The sequence below is a fragment of the Sabethes cyaneus genome, chromosome 3 (genome assembly GCF_943734655.1).
Source record: "Sabethes cyaneus chromosome 3, idSabCyanKW18_F2, whole genome shotgun sequence".
Classification (NCBI taxonomy): domain Eukaryota; kingdom Metazoa; phylum Arthropoda; class Insecta; order Diptera; family Culicidae; genus Sabethes; species Sabethes cyaneus.
The window spans coordinates 170,403,210-170,426,950 of record NC_071355.1 but is presented as its reverse complement, the minus strand read 5'-3'; the positions used below and the strand labels follow the sequence as shown (position 1 = coordinate 170,426,950).

At 37.6% G+C, this 23,741-nt stretch overlaps 1 protein-coding gene across 1 annotated transcript in view; it reads left to right on the top strand.

The window, feature by feature from the left end:
* The window catches only part of LOC128742351 (uncharacterized), an 82,121-nt gene that overhangs the window by 49,966 nt on the left and 8,414 nt on the right, over window positions 1-23,741 (top strand). Inside the window, exons 5-8 of the mRNA XM_053838687.1 lie at window positions 8,149-8,260; window positions 20,820-21,073; window positions 21,534-21,672; window positions 21,767-21,921. Of these exons, the coding sequence (XP_053694662.1) occupies window positions 8,149-8,260; window positions 20,820-21,073; window positions 21,534-21,672; window positions 21,767-21,921 (660 nt within the window). The remainder of the gene's footprint in view (window positions 1-8,148; window positions 8,261-20,819; window positions 21,074-21,533; window positions 21,673-21,766; window positions 21,922-23,741) is intronic.

Genomic DNA, 23,741 nt, shown 5'->3' with positions numbered 1-23,741 from the left:
TTCATTCTTCATTCTTCATTCTTCATTCTTCATTCTTCATTCTTCATTCTTCATTCTTCATTCTTCATTCTTCATTCTTCATTCTTCATTCTTCATTCTTCATTCTTCATTCTTCATTCTTCATTCTTCATTCTTCATTCTTCATTCTTCATTCTTCATTCTTCATTCTTCATTCTTCATTCTTCATTCTTCATTCTTCATTCTTCATTCTTCATTCTTCATTCTTCATTCTTCATTCTTCATTCTTCATTCTTCATTCTTCATTCTTCATTCTTCATTCTTCATTCTTCATTCTTCATTCTTCATTCTTCATTCTTCATTCTTCATTCTTCATTCTTCATTCTTCATTCTTCATTCTTCATTCTTCATTCTTCATTCTTCATTCTTCATTCTTCATTCTTCATTCTTCATTCTTCATTCTTCATTCTTCATTCTTCATTCTTCATTCTTCATTCTTCATTCTTCATTCTTCATTCTTCATTCTTCATTCTTCATTCTTCATTCTTCATTCTTCATTCTTCATTCTTCATTCTTCATTCTTCATTCTTCATTCTTCATTCTTCATTCTTCATTCTTCATTCTTCATTCTTCATTCTTCATTCTTCATTCTTCATTCTTCATTCTTCATTCTTCATTCTTCATTCTTCATTCTTCATTCTTCATTCTTCATTCTTCATTCTTCATTCTTCATTCTTCATTCTTCATTCTTCATTCTTCATTCTTCATTCTTCATTCTTCATTCTTCATTCTTCATTCTTCATTCTTCATTCTTCATTCTTCATTCTTCATTCTTCATTCTTCATTCTTCATTCTTCATTCTTCATTCTTCATTCTTCATTCTTCATTCTTCATTCTTCATTCTTCATTCTTCATTCTTCATTCTTCATTCTTCATTCTTCATTCTTCATTCTTCATTCTTCATTCTTCATTCTTCATTCTTCATTCTTCATTCTTCATTCTTCATTCTTCATTCTTCATTCTTCATTCTTCATTCTTCATTCTTCATTCTTCATTCTTCATTCTTCATTCTTCATTCTTCATTCTTCATTCTTCATTCTTCATTCTTCATTCTTCATTCTTCATTCTTCATTCTTCATTCTTCATTCTTCATTCTTCATTCTTCATTCTTCATTCTTCATTCTTCATTCTTCATTCTTCATTCTTCATTCTTCATTCTTCATTCTTCATTCTTCATTCTTCATTCTTCATTCTTCATTCTTCATTCTTCATTCTTCATTCTTCATTCTTCATTCTTCATTCTTCATTCTTCATTCTTCATTCTTCATTCTTCATTCTTCATTCTTCATTCTTCATTCTTCATTCTTCATTCTTCATTCTTCATTCTTCATTCTTCATTCTTCATTCTTCATTCTTCATTCTTCATTCTTCATTCTTCATTCTTCATTCTTCATTCTTCATTCTTCATTCTTCATTCTTCATTCTTCATTCTTCATTCTTCATTCTTCATTCTTCATTCTTCATTCTTCATTCTTCATTCTTCATTCTTCATTCTTCATTCTTCATTCTTCATTCTTCATTCTTCATTCTTCATTCTTCATTCTTCATTCTTCATTCTTCATTCTTCATTCTTCATTCTTCATTCTTCATTCTTCATTCTTCATTCTTCATTCTTCATTCTTCATTCTTCATTCTTCATTCTTCATTCTTCATTCTTCATTCTTCATTCTTCATTCTTCATTCTTCATTCTTCATTCTTCATTCTTCATTCTTCATTCTTCATTCTTCATTCTTCATTCTTCATTCTTCATTCTTCATTCTTCATTCTTCATTCTTCATTCTTCATTCTTCATTCTTCATTCTTCATTCTTCATTCTTCATTCTTCATTCTTCATTCTTCATTCTTCATTCTTCATTCTTCATTCTTCATTCTTCATTCTTCATTCTTCATTCTTCATTCTTCATTCTTCATTCTTCATTCTTCATTCTTCATTCTTCATTCTTCATTCTTCATTCTTCATTCTTCATTCTTCATTCTTCATTCTTCATTCTTCATTCTTCATTCTTCATTCTTCATTCTTCATTCTTCATTCTTCATTCTTCATTCTTCATTCTTCATTCTTCATTCTTCATTCTTCATTCTTCATTCTTCATTCTTCATTCTTCATTCTTCATTCTTCATTCTTCATTCTTCATTCTTCATTCTTCATTCTTCATTCTTCATTCTTCATTCTTCATTCTTCATTCTTCATTCTTCATTCTTCATTCTTCATTCTTCATTCTTCATTCTTCATTCTTCATTCTTCATTCTTCATTCTTCATTCTTCATTCTTCATTCTTCATTCTTCATTCTTCATTCTTCATTCTTCATTCTTCATTCTTCATTCTTCATTCTTCATTCTTCATTCTTCATTCTTCATTCTTCATTCTTCATTCTTCATTCTTCATTCTTCATTCTTCATTCTTCATTCTTCATTCTTCATTCTTCATTCTTCATTCTTCATTCTTCATTCTTCATTCTTCATTCTTCATTCTTCATTCTTCATTCTTCATTCTTCATTCTTCATTCTTCATTCTTCATTCTTCATTCTTCATTCTTCATTCTTCATTCTTCATTCTTCATTCTTCATTCTTCATTCTTCATTCTTCATTCTTCATTCTTCATTCTTCATTCTTCATTCTTCATTCTTCATTCTTCATTCTTCATTCTTCATTCTTCATTCTTCATTCTTCATTCTTCATTCTTCATTCTTCATTCTTCATTCTTCATTCTTCATTCTTCATTCTTCATTCTTCATTCTTCATTCTTCATTCTTCATTCTTCATTCTTCATTCTTCATTCTTCATTCTTCATTCTTCATTCTTCATTCTTCATTCTTCATTCTTCATTCTTCATTCTTCATTCTTCATTCTTCATTCTTCATTCTTCATTCTTCATTCTTCATTCTTCATTCTTCATTCTTCATTCTTCATTCTTCATTCTTTATTCTTCATGCTTCGTGCTTCATTCCATTCCATTTTCCATCCTGTACATTCTCCATTCTTTATATTCTACATTTTTTTATTCTGCATTCTTCAAGTTCTCTGTTTTATGTATTCTCTATTCTTTACATTCTCCATTCTTTACATTCTCTATTATTTACTTTGCCCATTCTTACATGCCTCATTCTTTATATGCTCCAATCTTTACATTTCACATTCTTCACATTCTCCATTCTTTGCTTTCTCCAGTTTTTATATTTTCCATTCTTTACATTCTCCACATCTTGAAATTTTTATATTTTCATTCATCGCATTCTCCATTCTTCGTATTCTCCATCCTTTACCCCCTTCATTCTTCACCTCCTTTACATTCACCATTTTTTGCATTCTTCATTTTTCCATTATTTCTCCCTTCCATTCTCCATTTTTTACATCCTCCACTCTTTAACTTTTCAATTCTTTATATTCTACATTCTTCACTTTATCCATTTATTACATTCTCCATTCTTAACATTTTCCATTTTCATTTTTTATTTTCTCCATTCTTTACATTCTCCGTTCTTTCCTCCTGTCATTCCTCCATTTTCTCATCCCCCTTTTAAAAAAAGTTTACGTATTTTATACATTATTTTTTCCAATCTTTCGGCTATTGCATTCCATTTTCTTTTCAGTCTCCATTTTAACAATGTTTCTTACTTACACTCTTTATTCTTTACAATCTCTGTGTCTCACATTATTCTTTCTTTGCATAATTGTTTTTTCACGTTCTTCTTCTCTACAATCTTTCTCCTTTACATTTTTCTTGATTCCTAACATTTTTTATAATTTACATTTTTCATTCGTTTAATTGATTGTTCTCTACATTCTAAACCATCCTGCATTCTAACCTCCCAGTTGGCTCCGAGGTATGACGCTGGCCTAATAAGCCAGTCGTCATATGTTCGAATCTCGACTGGGGGAGGCTGTTGGAGTCAATAGAATCGTAGCAACTGGCCCTGCAGTTGTCCTGCACTCTAACAGCTGGCTGCGAAGTCTGCCGTATAAAAAAACAGAAGGTCAAGTTTCGATAACGCCATGTAGCACCTAGGCTTTGCTTTGCTTTGCTTACCTTCTCCATTCTATACATTCTACTTTTCTTTACTCTACATTCTTCAAGTTCTCTGTTCTTTACATTCTCTATTCTTTACATTCTCCATTTTTTACATTCTCCATTATCTATTTTCCCCATTCTTAAATGCCTCGTTCTTTATATGCCCCACTCTTTACATTCCCCATTTTTCACATTCTCTATTCTTTGCATTCTCCATTCTTTATATTTTTCATTCTTTACATTCTACACATCTTGGAATTTTTACATTTTCATTCTTCACATTCCCCATTCTTCACATTCTCCATTCTTCACATTCTCCATTCTTCACATTCTCCATTCTTCACATTCTCCATCCTTAACCCCCTCCATTCTTCACTTTATTTTATTCTACATTCTTAACTTTATCCATTCATTACATTCTCCATTCTTAACATTTTCTATTTTCATTTTTTACTTTCTCCATTCTTTACATTCTCCATTTCTCCATTTTCTCATCCCCCTTTTAAAAATATTTTACGTATTTTATACATTATTTTTTCTAATCTTTCGGCTATTGCATTCCATTTTCTTTTCAGTCTCCATTTTAAGAATGTTTCTTACTTACACTTTTATTCTTTACAATCTCTGTGTCTCACATTATTCTTTCTTTGCATTATTGTTTCTACACGTTCTTCTTCTCTACAATCTTTCTCCTTTACATTTTTCTTGATTTCTAACATTTTTTATAATTTACATTTTTCATTCGTTTAATTGATTGTTCTCTACATTCCTCAATTTGCATTATCCATCTCATTCTTTTTAGGTTAGTTTTTGGCCGTCTATTTTATATCTTTTTGTGTCTACTATAGGTCTTTCACTTCATTACTTTTCACCCTTCTCTAACTTTCTGATTACATAAAAGTGTTCACTTGGCTTTTTTCAACATTTATTATTATTTTTCTCACCCACCACGTTTTTATTTTGATTTCATTTTTTTGTTTTGTCTCGTGCGAAATTTTAATTAGTCGTCAAAAATCCATAGTCGTAAGTCGTCATGTACCCTTTTCCAAACCATTCAATTTAATTCGTTCAATTTTAATGACTGTAATAGTCATCATGCGCCATTAGTCATTGGCGTTTTTTGGAAGAAGTGAATTGGCATTCATTATGTGTATTACAAAAATAGTTTTCTTAATTGAAATACAAATTCTGTTCATGAAAATATATTCGCTGTGTTCAAATTTGCAAGAAGATTAAAGTAAATAAAGATCTAATCTCACACTCACACTAACGCAGCCAATTCTTGAAGGCATCCTGGAAAATGACGATCACTTGAATCAATCATTTTTCTTGTCAATGGCCATGCCAACTGCGCAGCGTGTACCGTAGAGCGAATTCCAAGGAATCAAGTGGAACCAGACAAAATATCTAATTCCATTAAATTCCTTGAAATCAAGGGGAAAAAAGAAAGCGTGGACCTCCCGTACCAAACGCTGCCCATATACATAGATAATGATTTATTCACAGTCGTTGGGAGTATCTTTGCTAATAAAGATTAAGTGATACTCCGGACCCTCAGGGATGAACTAATGGCATTTAGACCAGAAGCCAGGCTGAAATTGGCCAAGGATATAGCGCCTTATTTCGCTCTCTGAAAATAGATTGGGTTGCCAAAAATATTAGTTTAAATCATATAATACTTGAAAATAAAGTCGTGTGGTTTAATGGTTGCCTAAAACTACATTTGTAAGGTTAGGAACTGAAAACCGCACTACCCCGCACCTCCTAGCTTTGCTACTCAATTATACAAATTGGAGTATTTCCAGGTATGGCCACGTGGAGGCGCTAGGTAGGGGCTTGGGATGGCTAGAGCTATGTTGGGCGCTTTCCTAGTTGCCTTCCCCATTTCATACCCACAAGAAGATTGAAGGGAATAAAGATAGGTGATAAACAGAACTTTTATTTTGTGCTTTAAAGATGCTTCTGAATTTCACATTAGATGAATATCAAATAATCAGAGAAGACCGCTATTACGAATGTCATCCACCCAAAATTCAAACATAAAAACAATGTTGTCCTTATTTTTATAAATATTACAATCAATATTGTGGGGTGTTTGTTCATGACACGCATATTTTTCTAGTACCTAGGCCAAAACCAATTGAAAGAAATTTTACCCTAGTTTTCTTGGCACAATCCCTCAAACATTATTTTATGACCAAATAGTATTTTTCCAAGATACTTCAAACGAGTGTTTGCCGTCAATCTTAAATCATCTCTGTCCAAGTTTATTAGATTCACTAGGTTTAATTTTCTTAATTGTATTGTAGTCACTTTAGCTCATTCCTGACTTCTGCGGGGTTGGGATTTGAACCTCCCAAGTACCAATCTTGGTTTTATCATGTTCTTATTATGGTTTTTATGACCAAAATTAGTCTTAAAACCCGCAATACGAGTGCAGTGAATCTCATATTTTTACTTGGGCAGAGTCTTCGGCATGAGAGGTGTGAGTGTTAATCACTACACCGGAATTGATCCCTACTACGTTTACTGACTACGAGTAATTTTCCGTTAGTTCTCGCTTGGACTCATCTTTTGTACACAGACAGAATGTGACATACCCGCATTGTCTATTTTTGCCTCTGCTTGCTTGCAGCAAGCACTAAACAGCCAAATCTGGTATTAAAATAATCAATTATGTCAAAAAATTTTGTGCCAAATGCGCACTACTATGCGTAATCGAATTATGCCAAACGGCGTTGTGCTAATTGACGTTATGCATTCAGGGTAGCCCCCTTTTAAAAATATTTTTCATTTGATATCACATAAAGTCTTATTTTCGAGAAAATCCCCATTGTGCACTGGTACGTCTAAAGTATTAAGAGGTTCGTTTTTTCCTTTTTATGTGTACAATAGTATAATGTATATTTTCTCACATAGATTTGAATTGTTTGATGGGTGCAATTGTTGTCCGCGCCCGTTGCGTAAAAGAATAGTCGAGAAAATGAGTACAGTAATTAGGCTCTCTAGTTGTCGTCAAATTTTTCTGTCCGATCTTTTCTATAGTCTTAGAATTTTAACTTATACTTACGTAACTTTTTTTGAAACGTAGAAAATAACTTCAAAGTAGTGCAAAGTTCTGCACTTGATTGGGCATGCTCACGGTATAAATTACTAATTGTTGCAGTTTCCGCAAGTCTTTTCCGAATACTATTTAAATTAAATTTTTTTAGGTATTTTCGTATCACCTATCGCATAAAATTCAAACCAGATCGAAAACTCGCATTGTTGTTGACATCTTATTTTCATGGCTAATTACGCAGACACAGATAATAAGAAATAGATGGAGTTCGTAACCACATTTACAACGTTTGTGTTGGTAGGATATTCTGACATAACTTCAAAGCTCTTTTTTTACAGCTAACGCTAGTTTGGAAGATTTGTTGATTGATGACCCGTACCTGGTGAAGTGCTGCACTAAAGAAATCCACAATGTTAGATTTAAGTCAATTTGGTTTAGTGAAGAAAGATTCTCGCGAATTCATGTCGGTTACAATCACTAATCGGTTTTCTATTTAACTGTCAATATTGACGAATTGTAACGAAATGCAGAAATCGTTTAGAATCACCAAAGGATCTAGTTGAAGCACAAATGTATTACCTGGTACGTACTTTTTGTGTAATTGTTAAATCACATGTAAGTTATGTAAGTAAACTTAGTTCCCTATCCTTTATATGATACTACCGTTTAAAATTGAATATTGTAAATACGCGATTTAATTTTTTCAAATTTGTATATCTTATAAATATAAAATCGACAATCAACTCAATCATGAACAAACAAATAATCAATCAAAGATCACAACCAAATTGACTTTAGCTGGAACTAATGCAACTCATTAGAAGCTTTGGCATGCTCAATAGAATCACTATCAAGAACATTGCCCCACACACGTATACTAACATATAACACCTTTTCACCTGTAACACCGAAAATGCTTGCTTGTTTACTAAACTTTTCTTTTATTTATTTTCCACCCGAACAAGTTTGAGACTTTTCAAAAACAATAAACTATTGTTTACTCATCTTTTTCAAATCTTTCTCTTTTTTCTCTTCTCGTTCTTACCTCCCCTTTCAGGTTGCGGTATCTCGCTAGCGAAGCAGACGGCTCAGCGGCGGATTGTCGGCGGTGACGATGCCGGTTTCGGGTCGTTTCCCTGGCAAGCCTACATACGAATAGGTTCATCGAGGTAACGTGCAAAACGGCCGCCGATTTGCGGTAAAATCGAAGCAATACAAAACGAATAGCCAATCCGAAACGAAAGCTACTGCGACCAGTAAATGGAGACAGTACTTTCATTTCTGCCACATTCATACCATTACGAAACAGTAGATATACATTACAGCGCACATACCAATTACACACACACGCTTACACACACGTAAACGAACATACTTATATTTAGGTACTACCGCAAACTTAAGGGCACCATTCTAGAGCGACGAGACTGTGAAACAGTGACGGCTTGGACAGGTGGGCATTTCGGGCGTAATAATTTTGGTTCTGTCAAATTATCGACGTCACGGGCCCTCTTGTGCAAACACAAATACATACGGAAGCGATTTTTGATCTCTTGGAGCAGTAGCTGTAGCTGTTACAAAGAGCATGATGTGTACATTTCTGTATGAAACTGTATTTGTTTTGACAAGTTACTGTGGATTTTGCATATCTCTTACACCAAGTAGACTAATTTAGTTTGAGACTTTTATTACAAGCTAACTTTTTAATTTTTAGTTTTAGAGAATAAGTGTTTAGAATCATTTGCGTTATTTTTGACGACTTGTAATTATTAATACGACCATGCTTATGATTGCAGATCATAAGCAGTCGCGTTTATTCTATAACTTTTATGTATATTACATAACTTCTGTAGCAATCAACAACAACTACAACAACAACAGTGAAACTAACTTACGACTCTGGTTTAATCAAATTTTGACTAATAGCTAATAACATCGCATGTTTTAAGAATCGTTACATAATAGGTACAGTAGGATTTCGAATTTGGCGTGTCGCCTATGTTGCCAAAATCGAAACCGTGCCAAAATCGAGACGCTTTTTGATATGACAAAATTGAATGTAAATACGTTAGAAATTTACTAAATAATATACTGTAATTGGTAATTTATTTGGAACAATTTAATTGCTATAAAAATCAGCATAAACTTGAAGTTATGGATAATTATTTGCATTAAAACATACTCGGTCACAAAAAATGAAGAGTCTCACAGCCTTTTGGCTATGATATTTATTTATTGGTATAAGACTTTTATAATGTAAAATGTAAAAATCCCAAATGTTGAAATTCATAACTTACTTTTAAGATCTACCGTCGGTAACTAGCTATTAATTGGCAAATGTAAAATTGCTTGAGCCAATACTTTTGTCAAATATGGATAATTTTTGGATGCAATCTACAAAACGGATCAATATTTTAAACAAATAACCAGAGAAGCAAATCACAGACATTTCTTTAGTGTTAGTGAGACCTTCCTTCTCAATCCAAAAAGGCGCATCGAGGTCTGCTCATATATGGATTTGTTAGCACCCTTTCAGAATCCAACGACACTTTGCGGACGTAGGGGAAGGGCGGTAAAGACGGACACCTTAAGGTCAAGAGTCAATATCTACTCAAATATAACTGTATTGATTGCAATTTTCATACAAACTGAAACTTTAAGTCTCTGTCTAATAAAGTTACAGCGTGTACTAGAAAATTTCTTCCAAAATTTATACTTTTTTTAATATTATAAACATTATGTATAAATCAGAGTTTCTGCGCATGGGCGGGAAAGACGGACACTTGATATGGGAAAGACGGACACTCGCGAAAAGGTGTCACGCGCCGACGAATTATCAGTATTAAGAAAGATTAACATATTTCATCATGTATTTAGGAAATAATTGGCTTGGGAAAACCTCCTACCCAATTCCCCCTTTGAGCGAGGAAATAAAATGGTTCCCTTTTATAATCTTCAATATTTTAATTGGTGATGAATTAATCGTTTCTAAAAGTTGGCCTATTCCAACTGTTAAATGACTTCTAGATACTTTTACATGTATAATATGCAAGTATTTGCAATTTAAATCGTTGGTAGGCAAAATGAATACGGAATCTTTGTGTCCGTCTTTCCCTACCTTCGGGTGTCCGTCTTTCCCGACTTGGATACCATTTTTTCAAACTTTAATAACTTTTTACTGAATATTCAAAAATTCACTAGATTTCCAATGGACATTCAGTGAAGGGTCAAACTAACGTAATGTCGTCGATATATCACGAAAGTATTGCTTTTTAACGATTTACCAGCTATTTTCTTCACCCACAAAATTACATCGGTTAGCGTATTTAGGCATTTTTTCTTTGTTTTGCTTATAAATTTGACAGCTGCGCTGCTAGAAATCGGCAGTTTAATTCAAAAGTGTTTATTCAGTCTATAGAAACATTTCCCATCATTGGTTTGCTTCAAAAAATTATTGTTTATGAAATATGATAAGTGTCCATCTTTCCCGCAGTGTCCGTCTTTACTGCCCTTCCCCTATAGGATTTTGTTTATCCATTTTAGTAATTTGGCATACTTTATCTTTCCAATATCAATATGCCTCTTAAAAAACCGATTTTCTATTGCTTTTATAAATCCTTTGTTATTGTATTACAAAGGTTAAAAGATATAACTCAAAAATAATGGGACTTACAATTACAAAAATGTGACCTATCTATATTATTTGACTTTCAGAAAATTGATTACCTATATTTTCATTTCCAAAAATCTAGCCAAAACTTTACAGATATTACTTTGAAAACTGTATCTCAAAATTGAATGAACTTTTTTCAGGGAAAATAATTACTTATCTTTTGTTACTCTTTTGTTACTTTTTGTAGGAACAAGCAAGATTCGAAAAATGATTTAAAAAATGGACTAATTTGCAATAGCGATGAGAAAACACTACAACAAATACCTAGTTCAATGGAACAAATTTTCCTCAAATGCTACGTTTATTAAGCCTTCTACAAAAATTCTTCGACGCCAAAGATGGATGTCAGCATATTCTTCAGCTTTTTCGTACCCTTGGTGATTTGTTACTTATCCGATTAGTTGGCCACAAAGTTATTGAAGTAGATCCTCCATTTGAACTTCACCAAAAATTTCCTATCAGTTGCAACTAGAGTACGTCGGGAGGGTTGGCGGTCTCTGGTACAACATTTATCTTCAGGCGGTCCATATCCTCCAGTGATTTTTTGATATAAAGGGCCAAGGTCGAGTACGTCAAGTTCTTAACTACTTACTAATGAAAGTGGCAACTTCCGGTAAACATTCCCTACTGTTTATCTCTCCGTTCATCACAAATTCCGAAGGAAAGAACTGCTGGTTAGACCTTCTCGCTAATCGCTAGCCATAACTTGGGAACTTTGTGTGGGTGATATATTTAACGTCATCGCGTACCTCCTTGGGGGTAGACATAAAGTACTCAGCAATGGTGCGAATCGAGCGAGAAGTCAACCATGCCTACTCACACGCGAAAGAGTATAGAGAAAAATAGCATTCAACACTTACGCCACACACGCAGGCGTAAAAGAAACAGCCACCGGTGCCGTGTGAGATATTTTGTAACCCACACACTCGCGTTCGCTCATCCTCACATCGTCTTCCTGCATGGCTTATTTCCGAGGCAAAAAACTCGTGTGGAATTCAATACCCGTGAGGCTGGAGGCGCACTGGGATACAAATTTTGCATTACTTTTTCTTTCTCTTCTTCATCTTTGCCCTCGATTCTACTCACGGACGGGAGCGCGAGCCCTCGCGTGTAATCGGCATCAGCAGATCGGGCTGCAACGACGAACGACGAGCGACAACTGTAGCTGTTAGCTAAACACATACGCGCAAAAACTCGTTGCATGGCATGATGAAATAGGAACGGGAGTTTTAAAGGGTTGCTCATCCCGGCGTGTTCGTTAGAATAAGTACGCGTGTGTGGTAAAATTAGACCGCACGAGTGAGGGCTTCGCAACACTGGTACTTAGTCCGCTACTAGTCGTTTCCGTCCGGCGTCAAGTAGGTCTCGTCATCCATTATGACTACGAAGCCGCGCTTCACCATTTTCGTCATCGTCATCGCCGTCCAGTTGCCTGACGCCGTATATGGCCCACCGTAGCCTACCGACTTTCGTCAGACGTACGATGGGATCTCTCCAATCAGTGCCTGTAGCTCACCTGCGCCACTCTCCGATTTCAGTTTGTACTCAATGAACAGCGACACTGCTTCTACTCCATAAATAATTACCGGTATAATAAACAAAGGAGGGTCAATTTCCGGCTGGAACACCCCGCTGGATTTCCTTACTAGTGTTGTTGGCTGTGGTCATCAGCAATCCCAAACACACGAACTCATCTACCACATCTAATTTATCGCCGTCAACTGTTATCGTCTATGGGAGACGCACGTTTGTTTCCTTAGAGCCTTTTCCTTTCATATATTTGATGTTTTAGCATTTAGCTCAAATCTCTTAGACTCCGCTTTCAGTCTGGCGTATACAGAATAGCATGTAAAATTAACCGTCACGTTGTCTGAACTCTCGCCGCATCTCGAACGGACCCGAGGATGCCCCCGAGATGCGCACGAAACATATCACTCGGTCCAATGTATTTGCTCATTCAACCCAATGATTACCGTCAATTTGTCCGGAAAAGCATGTTCGTGCATTATCTGCCATAGCTGCTCTCGATCGTCTGTATTGTATGCTGCTTTAAAGTCAATAAAAATGGGATACATGGGCACCTTGTACTCCCAACAAGATCTGTTGGATTGTAAAAATTCAGTACCAAGAGGTGCAAGTTCCCATCAAGCCTGCCTGATAATTTTCTACGAAAACTTGTACTTTCGGTCACAATCACCATAACAGGATTTGGGAGCGTACCCGAAAAAAAATAATCATAACACGAAGATAAAAATTATGGTAACAGTATAATACAAAATGTACAAACAATAAAATTTATCGTCCGAAAAGATAACCAAACTATCAAACTTATTGTTGCACACCATTACTTTTATGGTTTTTAGAGATTCTACCATAAAAATGACGGGTTGTTAAGCATCTTAACAATAAAAAAATTTTGTTCTTCGCGAACAAAAATGTTCATTTACAGTTAAAGTTATTGTCCTTTCATGGTAATTTTTTTAGGCGAGAAATCAATACATAATTAAAAAAGGCAGTAAATTTATGATGAAATATGGCCAATTTTATAGCATAAAATAAGGTACAAAAATATGAATAAAATTTGAATTTGAGGCACTTTTACAATAAACTTACCATAAGTTTCAATGTTCACAATAAAAACTGTTGTAGATGCATTGTTTCTACAACAAAATTTAATGTAAATTGTTTCGGGTAATTCGGGTGCGATAGTTGCAGCAGTTGAGCCGATCAATCCTTTTGTAAATGGGACTAGCAATGGGTCGAAATTCCTCCGGTAACTTCTGTTGGAAATACCCCAGTGAGAGCCGTTACCAGCGTTTCTTGGCCATGTTTATAAAGCTCTGCTGGCAGGCAGTCCTTACTGGCGGCTTTTCTAGTATTCAGTAACTTGATTTCCCGAGTAACTTCTGGGCTCATATGCTGGGACATTACTATTTTCTATAGGCATTCCAAGGATATCTTTTATTCCGCCTTCTTCTACAACCCCGCCATTGAGGTGTTTATCAAAGAACTGCTTCCAACTGTCGACCATCTCGTACTCGTTTGTAATCAAATTTCCACCACCATCTCTGCCAGACTTTTGGTTTCGGTGTGTACAGCCTGTGCGTGTCATTAGCTCGGCATAGATGTTGTAATTCTTTACGATCTCTGTTCTCCGACTGGCATTTTTTACTCCTCAGTATTATGAGCAACTAGTCGAAATTTGGCTTGCTCGTCGGTAGCTTTGAGCGCATATTTTCTATCACAAGATCATGATTAGAGTCAATATCCGCACGCCGTAAGATAAGTATTTTCGTGACGTTAGAGAAGGACTGGCCATCTATGAGAACCTGATTAATCTAGTTCGTTGCATCTGCGTTGGTCAGGTCACCTCCAGGTGGTATTGTGGATTTTAGTGCCCAAAAAAATAACAGCCTTTCATGAAGGCGAATATAAATGCATTTAGCGCATGTAGTTTTACCCCTGGTAGTATTCTTTTATCTGTCACTCCATGGACATCACTATACTGAACTGCTGACAGTGTTTGTCACCATTATTTTTTTCACCAGCACCTTCAGTCGCTCCTTCTTGAATATTGCCTGCTGCTTAGACATGGCCGACCTTGACTGACGCTTCCACATAAAAATGTCCACTTTGGCCAAGTATTTTTTCATCGTTTGGCTGGTTGCGTTGACCTCCCGATCCAAGGAGCGGAACGATGAGACCACCTTGCTCTCGATCTTCTTCTTCAACTTTTTCTGCACTTTGCGGTTACGCCACCGGGTGACCAGAAACAGGTTTCCGTTCGACGCTTTCTTCTTTCTCTAGAATACCGGATCGATGAATACGAAGCGCCTCGCGTTGTCCAACTTTTTCGCTCCGAGTGGAGTTGGCGGTACGAACATCGAGCGATACATAGGGGGGTGAATTCACCGCCAGGTGGCTCAGAAATCGCACATAAAAAATCGCTAAAATCAGTCCATTTCTAGTGCATAGGTTACTTCCTTGCTCTATTTGATCCCCTCTTCATGACCGAATGCCCGCACCTTGTAGTTGACACCACTCGTAAGTTTTTGGGAAACGGTGGGATCGACTTCTTTTAATACTTTTACCCACTGTTACTTCACAACCAGAATGTTGTCCAATACCACAGGTGTTTTACGAAGTCTGGCCTTTATGATGGTCCAAAACTTCACAATCGGACAAAGTTCCAGCGAGTTTGGTTGGTTGATGTCTTTTAGTACAAAAGTAACATTGCTATCTCTGTATCAGTAGTGTAACACCGGCACCGACCACACGTAGTGGCACAATACTAGCAGTATCTGGCGGAAATAGCGTCTTTCTTTCATGAGATCGTAAAAACGGCAGCAGGCGCTTTTGAAGGCACTTGTCCTGGTAGATTTGCCCGTTGATGTTAGTCGTCATAATGTACGGTTAGCTTTCACGCCTCTCACACCGAGGACCCGGGTTCAAATTGCAACCCCGTAGAAGTCACGTTATTTCTATCTTGATGTGCTATCTATCACGGCACATCTCGGTTTTATCACACTCAATACAGTTTCGTGACGCGGATTTTGGCCACCGTGTTTTATTTGTCGTTCCGGCTCAGGGGTCCTCGCTTTGCCAAACGAAAATTTCGGCCGACGCCCGAACAGACTCAACGCTGCCTTCACTAAGTGAGCTGTGTTCGGTTCACTACCGTTAGGCCTGCTGGAATGACTTCACCACCCAGGACACCGCCGAATCAATGAATTCCCTGGTATTTTCGAACTATCCGTGGAGCGCAATCGAATTTTCCACGATGACGCATATGATTTTTTAACGGGTATGCTCTTGCTCCGAAGCCATCTTAATAAGCACTTAATAACAGATTGTGATGAAATTCTGCCAACGTAAACGTGACAAATTATCACCGGGTGTGTTGTTTTTTTTTATTTACTCGTATATGACTCTATCCGCGGTCATGACTTAAGCTCTTTTGGAAAGGAAATGGATGCAAAGAATATTTAATTTGATGAATTGCAAAATTTGAATATAGATCGAAAATATATTGGGCTGTGCAATGGCAAGTGCGGCTCGCTCCCACGCTCTTTCGGTTGGTATTTTCTCGGCGGTAGAAACAAAGAACAGTCATACAAAGATAATATCGTTGCATAGGAAATGTGTGGTGCGTATACGGGAATGATAGAATTGGGAGAATAATACAGAATTAGGTATTATACTACCTAGTATAATGGGCGGCAGTAGTTTATTTATTTATTTACCAACAGACATATTGTTGTCCTAATGATAATTAGTCTAACGAAGAATGTTTAAAAAGTTTTGGCGAATAGTCCTACGATTAAGGTGAAAGTCGAACTCAGGATACAGCTGACACTTAGCTAAAAATTCGTTGTAGCCCGACGATGGCCCTGTTTGCTGCATAATTTGTCCTTCGAAACGGTATTTTGAGGAACATTCTGCTACGAAGAGCCGTAGACTGATACAGATGAGAAGACATGGACAATCGACCCTTGCCATCAGGATATCAGCTACAAGGATTGCTCAGCACAGATTTCTCCTGGTTGCTAGGGTGTCCAGTCCAATTAGTATCAGGGGCGCTTCGTATCTTGGTAGCTGGAGCGGGTTGTTCCAAGGCAGGCGACAGAGGGCGAATCGAATGAATTTGCGATGTATTTTTTTCTAACCGATCGACGCCGTTCAAATAATAGGGATTCCAGACCGCCGAGCAATATTCCAGCGTCGAACGGACAAGCGCGCAGTACAAGTTCTTCAAGCAATGTATATCGGTGAAGCTTTTCGCGAGTCTCATGATTAGGCCAAGACTGCGGGATGCTTTAGCAACGATGTAGCTGATGTGCTGCTTGTAGGTCAGCTGTGAGTCAAGAAGCACTGCCAGGTCCTTGATGCAAGACTCTCTTTTAATCAGTTCACATCCTAGATGATAGTTGAAAAGGATTGGCCGTTTTTTCCTGGAGCACATCACCACTGAACACTTGCTAATGTTGAGCATCATTCTATTTTCGTTGCTCCATTTAGAAAAGCTCTCCAGTTGCTGTTGCAAAAATATCTTTCTTGACCTCGAGATAGATCTTAAGATCATCAGCAAAGGAAAGCCTGGGTTCTCGTAGCGGAAAGTTTACATCGTTGAAATATAGCACGAAGATAAGCGGGCCTAGATGACTGCCTTGTGGAATGCCGGACGTAGCAAGAAACTCGTTGGACAGTGATTCTCCGATTTTAACAGCCAGATGTCGATCAGCCAAGTAGGACTTCAGCCAGAGCAGTAGGGTGCCGCCAAGTCCCATCCTATCGAGTTTGGCAATCGCAAATTTCAAGATTCAACTTATCAAAAGCAGCAGAGAGGCCGATGTAAATGGCATCCGTTTGGAAATGCCTCGACATGGTATCCATAGCATAACTAGTAATTGAGAGGAGATTCGTCGTGGTTAATCGACGTGGCATGAATTCATGTTGAGAATCGTCGATGAATTGCCTACAATGGTAGAACACTGGTTCCAAAATTACTTTTTCGAATAGCTGGGATGCCGCACACAAAGCGGCGATACCTCGATAATTATCGATGTCCTTTTTATCGCCTTTCCTATGAACCGGAAACATGAATGCCGTTTTCCATAGCGTCGGAAAAATGCCGGCAGATAGAGACAAATTGTAAAGATGACGAAGAGGAGCAAGTAAACCTGCGGTGCATTTTTTTAGAAGAATAGCGGGTATCCCGTCAGGTCCAACGGAGGTGGACGGCTTCATTGCAAAGATGACTTTTTGAATCATAGCATCGCTCACATTAACAACATTAAACGAAAGCCCAGAAAGCGGAACATTATTTGCAGCCAAAGAGATGTGGACAGCTGATAGTGTGTCACACGAAAATACGCTGGAGAACTTCTCGGAGAAAAGCTTACAATTTTCATCTGCATTCGTTCCCGTTTTGTCTCTGTACTTTATTACTGAGGATAGACCGTATTCTTTCCTTTGCTCGTTGAAGCATCTCCAAAACGAGTGCGGCGCTGTTTTCAGTTTGCTCTGTATATTACGCAAATAATTCGCATAACAGCTTTGGCTCGTACGCTTGTACGCATTGTTTATCTGCCTGTAATGATCACACAGCAATAGACCACTATATTTTGAGAACCTTCTTAGAGTTGCTCTTTTCGATGTCTTCAAGCATCGCAACTCTACAGTCTACCAAGCTGCATGTTTGACAAATGGAGGTGTGCGATTAGGAACATGTCGATCAATAGCTTAATTGAGGATATTCAAGAAAATCTGAACAGCAACATTGACATCGTTATTGTCTAAAATCTCGTTCCAATTGATATCTAGTAGTATATCCAGAATACCAGAGCAGTCAGTTCGTCTAACATCGTAGCTAACGGCATCCGCTATGCTACAGAAATTCTCCGAAATATCCACTTCAAGCGTCAGGTGCAAGACGGGATGATGATAGACAGTCTTCACGAGAGGATGTAACGCTGCCGTAAGCCGAAGTGCGTAAACTGGATTGCTGACGAAACACAGATCGAGCATTCGACCATTCTCATTAGTCACAGAGTTGATTTATCGCAGAAGGTTGAGGTTGTAACTGTCCAGCAGTGTGTGCATACCATCATGGAAGGTGGATTGTAATGGATCTGCCTACAAGAATCCATCAGTAGAGAACTGCCACTTCAAGGTAGGAAAATTGAAGTCGCCGAGAACCATCAGTTCGTCGACAGGCAATTCTTGCCTACAGATAACACGCAGCGAATCGGTATGAGCTTTAATAAGCGCGAGATCACGCGTTCGATCAGGTGGCAAATAGAGCACACACAGGTAAAGTGAATAGCCCTCTAGCTTGCGTTGCACCCAGATTTGCTCGATGCTGATCCAAGCACTATTCTTCACCATTTGTGCCTTGATTCGTATTTGAATAGCAATCAGCACCCCCCCGCCGTGAGATTTGGAACTGTTCTGTACACTCCTATCAGTCCGAAAAACTTCGCAGTAGTCTCCAAATATTTGGCATGACAAGGTCCGCTCACAGAACCAAGTCTCCGTAAGAACGATGACGTTGAATGATTTGTCTGAACAGGCAAGAAAGTACTCGGCAACGGACATATTCATGCCGCCAGCATTCTTCCCATCAGTCACTTCCTGCCTTTCGAAACTAATGACAAATTAATCAATGTTTGTGTCATTAATTTCGTTTACATTTGTTTTTCTTTCGTTATTCGATTAGTTGAATGAATCGAATGATTACCGATAATTTTTATTAGAGTTGATATCCACGGAATTAATCGTATTATTCGCTTTAAACTATTCGATTAATTCAACTTTCCGTGGTAGTAATATTCGATCAAAAATAGTTAGATTTACTCAATTAGTTGAATTAATCAAATAATTCACGTACATCTATAGATGTATGATTTTTTATTTATCCACATCCTCTGGTCGGATCAAAATCAAAATAAGCGTAACAGTCCATAGTAATCCAAATGTAAAATAAAAAATTCCTCTTTTTCCACAAATGTTGATGGTCATATCTCCCTGAGCTTTTAAACTAGCATTCTCAGATATTTTAACGGCTATTTCAAGAATGGAAGAATTCGAAACAGGTCTAAAAACCAATAAATATACGGGCTTTTTAGTCCGAAACTTTCACTTTTCATATTTAAAAAAAATCAAACAAATTTCTTCACCTGCGCATGAAATATTTGTAAGTCTTGTTATTTTTGAGTTATAAATGATATAAAATAAGAAAGAACATTCAGCCCTTTTTGAAAGTTAGTCCAGATTGATAATAAAAAAACTTTGCAAAACTTGAAAAGGTTGAAAAGGTACCTAGAGTCATATATTCTCAAAGTTTTATTAAATTCTGGGAGCGTGCTTGATATACAATTGGTGCAAATTTCGTCTGCGATAAATTATATATAATAGGAAGTCTCTTTGCTAATTTTGACTGATATCAGGATTTGTTCCGATAAATCAATTCGAAGGGATCGGAAACGTAGGTACTTAATGATTCATTCATTTGGCTTCATTCGGTACCAGAAAATTTGATTGACGGCATATAAACATAAGGAAATTCAAACCCTTTTTTCGAAATAAGGCATACAGCCACCAAATGTAGGTACTAGGAACTTTCCACATTTACATAACATAGCAATCATTATTATTTCACGTCCGCGTTTTGTAACCCAGTGCATGTAAAAGACCAACTAAATGGCACATTTCGATACGAACACATTGTTCATAATTGGTTTTTTACTCATTATAGCTTTCCTAACGACATTCTTTTATTTTAATACATTTTATGCTCAATATTCCGTCCAAACAATACAACTATTGCGCTTTTCCTCGTACCAAGCGTTAAAGTATTAGGCACGGAATTAATACCGGAAAAGCCAGACAATATTAAGGTAGCAGCTGCTGCCATACAGCAAACATATTGAAGTTCAAGGGAAGGGAAAAACGCTCGCCGCCCAATTACTGTTCCGAGTATCACATTTTTAATCGGAATAAGCTCAGCTGTGGTTACTACCAGTTTTAAATCCATTATTGCTGGCTGTCCATCAGTGTAATGTAGTAATTACTTGCAATTAATTCGTTACTAATCGTTAACTAATCCACTAACATGTATTTCTTATTTCTTTCCATTTCGTTTTCCATTGCCCGTTCCCTCTCTGATCGTCATTTCACATCACACTGTTTAACGCTTATCTCGCACGGCACTTCGCCTTGAAACTCTTCACGTTCGGCACCTGTTCGGTCTTTCGGTTTCGTACAATCCGCAATCACTTCCTAACACACACCGGGATGTCAACTATTACGTCATCCTTCTTCTCTGCAACCGACGGACCCATGATCGTGACCTTTCTCGATAAATATCACACATTGTGCTGGGACTGCGACACTGAACGGACTTCCTGTTTCTGTTTCCGATTCCATTGATTCACCCCTTCTTTTCTTCTTTTCCAAAACAAAAAACGCCAAATTTCGCTCTCTTCTACCCACTGTCCCCCGCACACACTGTCACACGAACTATCCTTCCTAAAACACAGATCTATGCTTTCCAGATGCGGGGGTTCGCTGATTTCACGGCGCCACGTGGTGACGGCCGGACACTGTGTTGCCCGGGCGACACCGCGTCAAGTGCACGTGACCCTGGGGGACTACGTGATCAACTCGGCCGTCGAACCACTGCCGGCCTATACGTTCGGGGTGCGCTCGATCAACGTTCATCCCTACTTCAAGTTCACCCCGCAGGCAGACCGCTTCGACGTGGCGGTGCTCACGCTGGAACGAACCGTGCACTTTATGCCGCACATCGGTAAGATACACCCGCAGAAACCCGGCTTCCCCTGTTTCCCGGTTAAAGCTGTGCTTGTTTGCAATAGTTGAATTGATTCGTTTTACCCAAACAAACGGGGAAGCCGGGATACGCGATCGTTTTGCTTTGTTATCTTTGTGTTTCGCAGACGCACAGGTTTAGCAAAAACTTGTCGCGAAAAGTTCATCATCGCATTTGCCTAAAAACGAAATGAAAACAACCGCCACAATGCACCGTTCGTTATGCTTTACGTTGCTATTTACTGTCTTTTGTTTCCCTCATTTTTGTATATCTTTCTGGTGTGAATATTTCTCAAACCTTCCTTTTCTCGGTGGAAATCGATATCCTCTTCGGGGCCTACTGTTTCCCTACCATTGTCGAATCTGTTGCTTTTCACGCACCCACACACCTGCCCGAATAACAAAAAAAAACGAAACACTCCCCAAAAACCATCCCGCAGCACCCATCTGTCTACCGGAGAAGAACGAAGATTTTCTAGGCAAGTTCGGCTGGGCCGCCGGCTGGGGTGCATTAAATCCGGGCTCGCGGTTGCGACCGAAAACGCTACAAGCAGTCGATGTTCCTGTGCTGGATAACAGGTGAGTTTTTCCGTGCGGACACAACTAAAGGAGCAAACACTATCGACACCGTATCTTGGTTGGGCTCGGTTAATGTTTTTCCGCTCGTTGACAGAGTTTGCGAAAGGTGGCACCGTTCGAATGGAATCAACGTGGTCATCTACCCGGAAATGCTGTGCGCCGGGTACCGGGGCGGCGGGAAGGACTCTTGCCAGGGCGACTCCGGTGGTCCGCTGATGCACGAGAAGAGCGGACGATGGTTTCTGATAGGTGAGTAGCAGTAAATTGTTATATTCAAATAGTATCGGACAAGCAGTTTCCCAAGCTCTAAATTACATCAACTTTCAAAATGAATCTCACATTCGACCTAAACTGAAAGGCATTTAATTTACACGTAACACGTAAAAAAATCACATATTTTGACGTAGGACTACGTCTTACGGCAAGTTTTGAGATAGGGTGTCATTCCAAAAAATCGAAAAATGAAAGGTTTTGAGCGCTAATAGCTCAGCGGTTTTCTAATCGATTTTCAATATTCTTACACCAATCGATCGGAAAATCTTCTAAGAATTGACCCAAATGAAGAAAAGTTTGGATTCTTGATGTTAACTATTGAAAAATTGAAAATGATGAACCTATGTTTTACCAGAATTCTCGCTTCATGATTGGTTGGAAGATTTTTTACGATGATCTAAACCTATACCAATTTGATATCTGTGCTTGGGAAGTAAGCCAAAACAAGTAACCAAGCTTTTTCATTTCAACAAGATTTCTTACCACCGCAGTTCAACCTAGACCATTTTGTGTTAGGGAAGTGTGCCAGAAAAAATGACGCAAGTTCGTTGTCCCAACAGATCGCAAATTCTTTACTGCGAGACGATTAAACCTCGGCGAACTTGATATCTGTGTTGGAAAAATATGCTACAGCTGTAGTGTTCGGTTATAATACGACTCTGTATGAATACGCATGCTTGCCGTTTCATTAGAAGTGTAGTGAAAAGATGTGCTGTTGATAAAATAGGATTGAATTGGTAAAATCCCTTCAACGTGGGAAACCATGGATAATAAAAACAATCTTTAATTTCAGTAAGGTAGCAGGAAAGTAATAGTTTGTGTTCTTGATTTTGTTAAATTGTTTTCAAATGCACAATCTTTTGAGAATTGAACGTATGCAATGTTACTACTTTGATAAATGTTACATACAACGCATGTAGCTTGTATATATGTTACATATAGCATGTATACATGAAGAATCGAATGATTACAAGCATGAATACATGCCACTATCGCTACAAAGAGACTTACGTAGTCCTGCGTCACCTATATACGCGGTCGTGTCTTGTACACAACCGCTCTGATTTTTTCCATTAAATAAAACGTAAATAGCATAAATCGTTTTTAAAGAAACATTTTTACATCAATCCCAATGTAATGAATAACCCTACATATATGCAACGCACGCCACACTATTTTATATTCTAAAATACGATGTTCCATTTAGGGTACAGGTGGGTATTTCCAGCCCATTAAGCGGTAGCCTGAAAAATATTCAGGAATTACGTTGAAACTATATTTATTCGAGTCAAGATTTTTATACCAGTTGATAGAATAATATTTACTGAATATCGGCGTGTATTTTGGTCTTAATAAAACGCTACTGAATTTGAGTTATAGTCGCGAGAAATGATGAAGTCGCTGCGGCTAAATTGAGCCTATTTTCTATAGTGGTGTCTGTGTTTTTTAAATCCGACAGGCCGAAATAGCCAGCACAGCGATTAAATGCTTGTCACTATGTCACAGCGATGGATAACTTGTCACTATTGCCTACATTCCGGTTTCACTGAAGATAATTAATTTTGCAGTGACAACAGCTTGCTGCTGGCGCTAGTGTATCATTGAATCGTTCATATACATTAGCGCCAGTTGTCACTCAAATGCCAGCTATGTCAACACGATAGAAGCATTTCAGGCGTTTCAGGCCTCATATATTGGTAGTAGTGTAAATAACGCACTATATGCTGGAATTAAAAACAAAATGCTGCTAATGGCTAGTGAATAAAAATTGATTTATATTTTCATATCAGAGGGGA